General features: G+C 41.2%; 1 protein-coding gene across 4 annotated transcripts in view; it reads right to left on the bottom strand.

Annotated features, from left to right (window-relative positions):
- ITPR1 (inositol 1,4,5-trisphosphate receptor type 1) overlaps nt 1–7,222 on the bottom strand; it is a 147,719-nt gene that overhangs the window by 16,516 nt on the left and 123,981 nt on the right. For all 4 annotated transcript variants that reach the window (XM_019620242.2, XM_019620243.2, XM_019620244.2 and 1 more), the window contains 5 exons: nt 6,466–6,661; nt 4,983–5,084; nt 3,172–3,311; nt 1,646–1,811; nt 773–933 (listed from right to left, as the gene is read on the bottom strand). In XM_019620242.2, the coding sequence (XP_019475787.2) occupies nt 773–933; nt 1,646–1,811; nt 3,172–3,311; nt 4,983–5,084; nt 6,466–6,661 (765 nt within the window). The remainder of the gene's footprint in view (nt 1–772; nt 934–1,645; nt 1,812–3,171; nt 3,312–4,982; nt 5,085–6,465; nt 6,662–7,222) is intronic.

The raw sequence follows: 7,222 nt of genomic DNA, 5'->3' as shown, positions 1-7,222 counted from the left end.
AAAAAAAAAAAAGGGGAGGCACCAGACAAATATTCTGCTTTTATTTGGCTGAAGGCAAATAAATAACCAGCTAAATGTTCTACATCAGAAACAGCTCATGCTAACTGGCCAGAAGACAAACAAATCAGTAACTGGGGGTTAGGAGCTAATTCCAGGAGTTCTGAACCTGCTGCTTGGCAGAGACACAGCTTTTAATTCACTCATTAAAAAGCATTACAATTGAGCGGTATTAATTTTAGTTTCTTGCAGTAATAAGCTAAAATCATATGATGGCAAATCCTCCAAGCCAGTTGAAATTATTTATACTGGGATGGCTCATAAACTGTTCCCCATACTTCAGACACTCCCACCAACTTGACAACGCTCTTCCAAACAGCAGTACATTAGTTTTTAAAACGACAGCTTCTCTTTATCAGATCTAAAACCACAGCGAGTGCCCTGCTGTCACTGCTTGCTGCCACTGCTTGGGCACCCACAGGGTGCTGCGGGCACAGCGATGCACAGCGCTATGCTGCACACAGCCTCCCACATGCAGCCCTGCCCTGCAGCCTGCTGCCACACACACAGCATCTTTGGTTGTATTAACTTGCCAAGTGCATCAGTGCATTATCTTTAGAAGGCACTTCCGAAAAGAAGGGCATTGGATTAAGCCTATTAGTGTAGAAGTCTTCCTCCAAGTTTGTGCTACAAAATAAAGAAAAAATGCAGAGTGCCACATTTACCAGATGTGCCAGTAGATTGGTCTGTGCTAGGAAAAAAACTCCAAACTCACCTTGATCATTTCTGCCACATAACTTTCTGGTCCTGTATATTCTGTTGAATCTTTTACTTTCACTAACACGATAAAGCACAAATAATGCCACATGTTGTGCTCTTCTTTAATGTGCTCTTCAAAGGTGACTGTCTTGTTATCAAACTTATCTCTTTCCAAACCTACAAGAGTGACACATACAGAACTCTTAGTATTTACAAACTGGGACCAAGAAAATGAGCTCTAAGAACAAAACTTCTACAGCCTGCTGTAGTTGTTAAGTCACAACCATTCTTAAATGAACACCGAATGGCCTAAACTCTGACAAACAGCCACAGTGCAGTGGGAAGAGAGGAGGGGGGGAGCAGGCACTACAAGTGCTGCTCACAGCTGGCACACATCACAGAAAACTCTGGGCTAAAAAATGGTAGCCACGTTGTATGCACTACATTTCAGAAAGCATCTACTGTTTTCAGGCAAAATGATACCAAATGCAGCATGTGCTTTGCAGCAAAATTCCAAAGGCTACTTCTGTTGGTTTGCTTGTCATGCGGCTCAGGCACTGCCCTGCCAGGTACCTGCACTGGCCTCAGCAGCCTAACTCCAAATCTAATGATGTGAGAAATTTTCATAGACATTTCTCATCACAATGCACCCTCCAAAAAATGTCTGAAGCAAAGGAGAGGCAGGAACTGAACATTTGAGGGGAAAAGAAACAAAACAGTTCAGGACTGTTTTTAGACTACATTTCCTATTCCTCCCTCCTGTCAAGTTGCTCTGCACATGGAACCCAAGAGCACCAACTGATCAGGGAATGAAAGGTGGGAACAAAGTGGAATTGCTATCTCTGACTTTGACAGAGTAACTCTGTATTAGGCGCGTTTCTACACTTACCACAAATAAAGCAAGTTGTTTTTAAAATCTCTTCTTTCTTCTGTTTTTCACTCCTTAAATCAGCAAAAGTATCAATGATCACACCAAAAATCAGGTTAAGGACAATAATGATGACCATGAAGAAGAATAACAGATCATATATCACTCTAGCAGCAAAGAGAGGTTCCTGCAAGATACGTATTTTAATTATTAACAGCCCAAATACGTGTACAGCTAACCCTTACAATACATTTCTGGCAGTTCAGCAGCAAGAGCATGCTGCCCCACAACCCCTCCCTTCAGACTCTCCATTTCTGATGCTCTCCAATGACACCTTAGAATTCAAAGCATTAATTGAAACTAAAGTGCAAGATTACAGAGAAAAGCCAAATTAGTCAGCTGAGTATGTAATCACTACCAGGCTGCTCTTTCTGCTCGCTTTGTCCAAACCTGTGCTATTCTCTCTCACGCTGAAGTTTGCCCTCCTCACCCCACAAACTGATTCTAATTGTATCTGCATTTAATCTGGTTGTACACCAATAGTGTACGGGTGTTAATTATAAACTTTCACTGAAACTGAATAGTATTCATTTGTCTTAGCAATTCATAGCTTTGAATGAAACTAAAACTGGACTCACCACCATTCACATCACATTCATTACCTAACCCCCATTTTCAGAGCCATCCTAGCCAGATTAGTGCCAAACTTTGGTCATGAATTATTGAGCTTTCAAATCATTTTAAGCTGAAAATAAGGCTAAATATTAAAGAACACTTTGAAATTGCAGACCATGTACTTCAGACCATGTTATCTCATGCGAACAACGCAGACAGAGGGTAAAAATATGACTGAAGAGGTCCATTTCTCTTTCTGGCTGCAAGGTGCAAAGCATTCACTCCAACCAAGATTGGCCCTCTGGTCTCCAACATGATCTTGAAGAATGACCAAAGGGAAGAGAGCCTGCGACTCCAGTAAGTACCAGTACTGCTACTAGCCCTGTGGGCTGCTCTGGGTAAGAAGGTCTTCACTCTGCAAGGATGGCTCCAAAGATCCTTCCTTTCCCAAAATCTCATCTCAGTTCCCTCCTCTCATCCCATTCCCTGTTTTACGTATCTTACCTTTCCAGCAACGCTCCCCACAGAAACTCATGCCAACAGTAAGGTAGCAGCTAGCACTGCAGCTTTATTCTGCCACCTCATGTTAGTCTTTCTCTACCTTCTCTCACTTCTTCAATTCCTGAACTCCCGAAGCACAGACTGTTGGCTACACCTGTCCATTTGGGCCTCATTCTAAATAGCCCTCATGCTTTAAAAAAGTCTCATTTATTAAGACAAAAAACACAGTTAAAAGCTTATTTGAACTGGCTGCTGCTTAATTTGATACAACTGAGATTTAACTGTATTACACAGAGAGAAAGCGTGGTTCCTTCTAGCTCGCGATGTCTCCTACATCTGTTTCAAGAGTGTAAATGCGTTTTCCCCAGCAGAACCAGATCCCCAGCCCTTCATGGTTATCACTCTTCCACCCCCATTCAGTGATAATTTACCTCTTTGGATGGTTTCCTGAGCACATCACCTACTCCACCCCCACTCCTGAGCCCATGACTCAGTACAGTAACAATGCACATCAGTAACGTCTCACACGTATGCTCTTTATTCTCTTCCTCCATTTCTTCAGCAATCAGCTCTGTTAACACAGCAAGCAAAGACACGCATAGAAGGCAAGAAGATCAGTTTTAAGTGATTTTCTCCATTCTTTGCTGGCTATGCTCTCATTCCCCTTTGCAAAAAGTGCCAGATTTCCGGCCAGCATTGAGAGCCGCCTCAGCACTTGCAGGGAGCAGACCATCAGCAGGTCTCCCACTCTGGCTCCAGCCTGCCCTCCTTTCCCCCACCAGCAGAGTTTTCCTTTGTGCTTTAAATGCCGTCTTTGACTTGGTTACATCTCTCTGTTCCTTGCCTATGCATAGCTCTGGATCACCAGATGCCTGTTTATACAGAATCGTAGCTTTTTGACAGCTCAGAGGACAAAGTGTTGCCTCTTAAACTCTCCCCTGGTGCCTAACAGATTGCACAGCCTTTGGGCTGCGCTCAAAATGGCAACTTCAGCTCTTCTTTTCCAAATGGCTAAAATACCACTACCTATGGAAACAGCATTTTACAGAAATGTAACGCTATTTTTTATGACCCTCTCTCCATTTGGCTGAAGCTTCCAACTTCACTGTTTCAGTTCCAGGGACGCTAGAATTAATTACTTAATTTCATACATTCTCCCTGTATCTATTAGAAGTCTCATGATTTACGTTTCATCAAAAAATGCTCGTGAGTGGATCCCACCTGCCCTCAGCAAGCTATAGATGGCCCAGAGCAACCCAGAAATATCCCAAACCCAAGAGGGTACAGAAACAGTCAAAGATTTGGGTATCATGAATATCTCTGGCCACATAAGACCCTGATACCAAGTTGATTATTTTTCATACAAGCACATCTCTGGAGTTTTCCTTTCTGCAGCCAAAGTACATAAAGACAAAGTGCTCTCCTCCTAAAGCTGAATAAAGAAGCTATTCTTGTATCTATGTTGAATCTTAGTTTATTAAAGAGGACACTTGAGCAAAACAGAGCCATCTTCCCTTGAGAGCATGGGCTTGTGGCCATTACTGACCTTTGCAGCACTTGGCCTCTAAGAGCTCCACTTCTAAGAAAAATAACGTTATTCTGTCTGGCTTTCTCAGCCAGTGTCATAAATCTTTAAGTAGTAAATTACATTTTCTAGAAAATAAAACTGAGAATTTTCAGCATCCAATCTGAGGCTGGTGATTATGCTACAAGTAATATCTCACATGCACTTTCCTGAGCCCCAAACCTCCCAAAACTACCTTGTGTGCTTAATCCATTGAGTACTTCCTGACATGATATTAAAAACAGTTTCCTTAGTTAACTAGATAGAATAATGCTGACAATAAACAATGTTCTGTTCCATATTTCAGAGTATTATCCTCTGAGATCACATTTAATAGCCTAATATAATAAACTTTGCAAGGACCTAAACTGCCTCACTTCCTTCTCAAATTGATAAGGTAGAAAATTAAAGAATATATCAATGTTTTATCAAAGTGTGGTTCAGTTTCAAGTTTCTCCAATTTAAACACTTAATGCAACAAATGTCATTTGTGCTGTTGCATTAAGTTGGTTTTATTTCACATTAGTCTCACAATAGCTTTCCTACCCAAATTAGTTAGGATTTTTTTTATTTTTATTTTTTAATTTTGAAGAATATGTATCTACATGTAAGGCGTTTAACTGGAAAAAGGGTAAAAAGTCAGGATGGGAATTAAGGATTCAAAAAGCAGATACTCACGATCTGAAGGAATGATTGAAGAACAGTTCTCACTGCTACCTGCTTTGCACACATCTGAATAGAGAAACTCCCCAGTCATGGTTTCACCTGGTTCTGTGCGATCTAAAAGCAGACAGTGATAAACAGAATGGCTCAATATTTTCTATGCTTTGCAAAGTTACCCCTCAGATATTAAGATCCTCAGGATATCATATGCAGTGTTCCATTACTAAGCAGATTTAGAACTGCATATTACCTTAGAGTTAGATGGCCGCAGTACTTTCTGATTCGCACATTCAGTGATTTTAAACTCAAATACAAACTTATTTCCGTGAACTAAAGACTACAATTGTGTATTTATTTTGAATTAGTTTCACAGCTGACAAAGTAATTGAAAAGATTCCAAAAATATTATCTTCGAGTGCATAGTGAATTTTCAAGGTGATTGAAAACTTGCACTTCAGCATCTTGCAAGTATCAAAGTGCCACAGCGCCACACAATAATATATCTTAGGCATTGCTCCAGCTTGGTGCAAATATGAATTAATAAGGTCAGTGAGGTTTGGGTCTCCTACAGGGTTAGCAGTAAAATCAGAAAAAACAGTGGCTATGTCAAATAATGCTGGTCTGAATAACACAAGTGTCAGAGAAAACAAAAGCGAGAAAATCAGAACAAGCCCAAACCCAAACTCCTCCTCTAACAATTTCATTTCTGTGCTTCCCATCCACTGACTTGTGCATTAGATGCTGTAGGGTAGAAAAAAACCATCAACTTTTAACTTAGAACAAGCAACATAAAGTCAGCACTGGGAAGCCCTCTACGGGATTTAGACTACAACAGAAAACTGAGATTCGTACAGCACATAGGAATGATGAGCAAATCAGAGTTTGGCAGAGAAGCCTCTACTTCACAGGATTCACCTCTTTGAAGGTCGCTTCCCTTATATTCACGGGGTTATTTCAGATAGAATATTTCTGTGATTCTGTGATTAATTTTTGTTATGTTGAAACTAAGACCCATCATTAATAGCCAGTATAAACATTCAAGATCTGGCAAACCAAAGTAGAGTTGAATTCCTCTAGTGCAGAGCCTTCCCATCATAGCCTACCCAAAGCCTGCTTGTAATTAAGGTGGGGGAGGGAGTAGGTGTTATCTGAATTAGATAATCTCAACTGTTTGAGCAAATGCAGAGGAAAAATCTCCAATTTATTCAGAAAAGCCCTCATGCTATCTCCAGAGGTTCCTTCTACTCCATCTCTCTTTATATTGCAGCAGATGCAGCATGTTGTAAAAATTTACAAAGTAGATTTGGTTGGCAATTTGCTCCAATCAGTTTTATTTCATTTTGTTTCTTTCATTTAAGTAGATTTGGTAAGAAAGATGCTGTCAAAATTGCAAGAGAACCAGGGTATCTCAATGAAGGTGGAAGACACTCAGTGTGCCCTGGGGGACAGAAGCCCGTTACTTTCTTCAACGTTGTCACCATGAGTTGTCAATACCAACCTGGCAATAATGTTTCGTTGGGGAGCTTGTCTACCTCCAGGATGAAGTCATCTTTGAAGAACAGGTACCCCACAATGGAGAAGAGGTACACAAGGATGAGCGCGAGCACAGCGGTCAGGATGATGGAGCGCCCGTTGCGGGTGACGCTCTTGATGACATTCAGCAAGGTCTCCTCTCGGTACACCAGGTCAAAGAGCTGGGACAACAAACAAAGGCAAAGGTGTTTCTCGCATGCACTGCTGGTACCACTGGTGGCACATCACCAACGAGCAATATTTTCACCCAAATTAGCATTCAGAAGAAAATACGCTGCTTAAATTAATTACGTTTCTCACTCTGGGTCTGTGACATTCCTCCATTGTAGCCCAAGCAGGTTGGTGGCTACACTGGCTGACAATGAGAGGACAGGTATTTGTTAAGTGGAACCTATGACTATACAGAAAATAACAAATTCGGTTACCAGAGGATGTAGCAGACACCAAACAAAGGGACAAAAATAGAGCTCTGAATGAGATTTAGACTTTGCTTTAAAAGTGACACATTTTCTCCACTAAGACCAGATATACTCCTTTACTGCCTGTTCTTAGAAGTACTGCATGCATGCGATAAATTCCACCCCAAAGAGAAAACAGACACATGCCAAGCATCCCAGCCAGTTGTGTAGAGCCCATAGGCTACAGAGATGCTCCACAGTCAGCCAAGCACTCAGAAACACAGACACTGCCTTATTGTTATTGACAGCAATGGAGAAAACTGT

This window comes from Meleagris gallopavo, chromosome 14, assembly GCF_000146605.3.
Source record: "Meleagris gallopavo isolate NT-WF06-2002-E0010 breed Aviagen turkey brand Nicholas breeding stock chromosome 14, Turkey_5.1, whole genome shotgun sequence".
NCBI lineage: Eukaryota > Metazoa > Chordata > Aves > Galliformes > Phasianidae > Meleagris > Meleagris gallopavo.
This window is presented reverse-complemented; position numbering and strand designations above follow the sequence as displayed.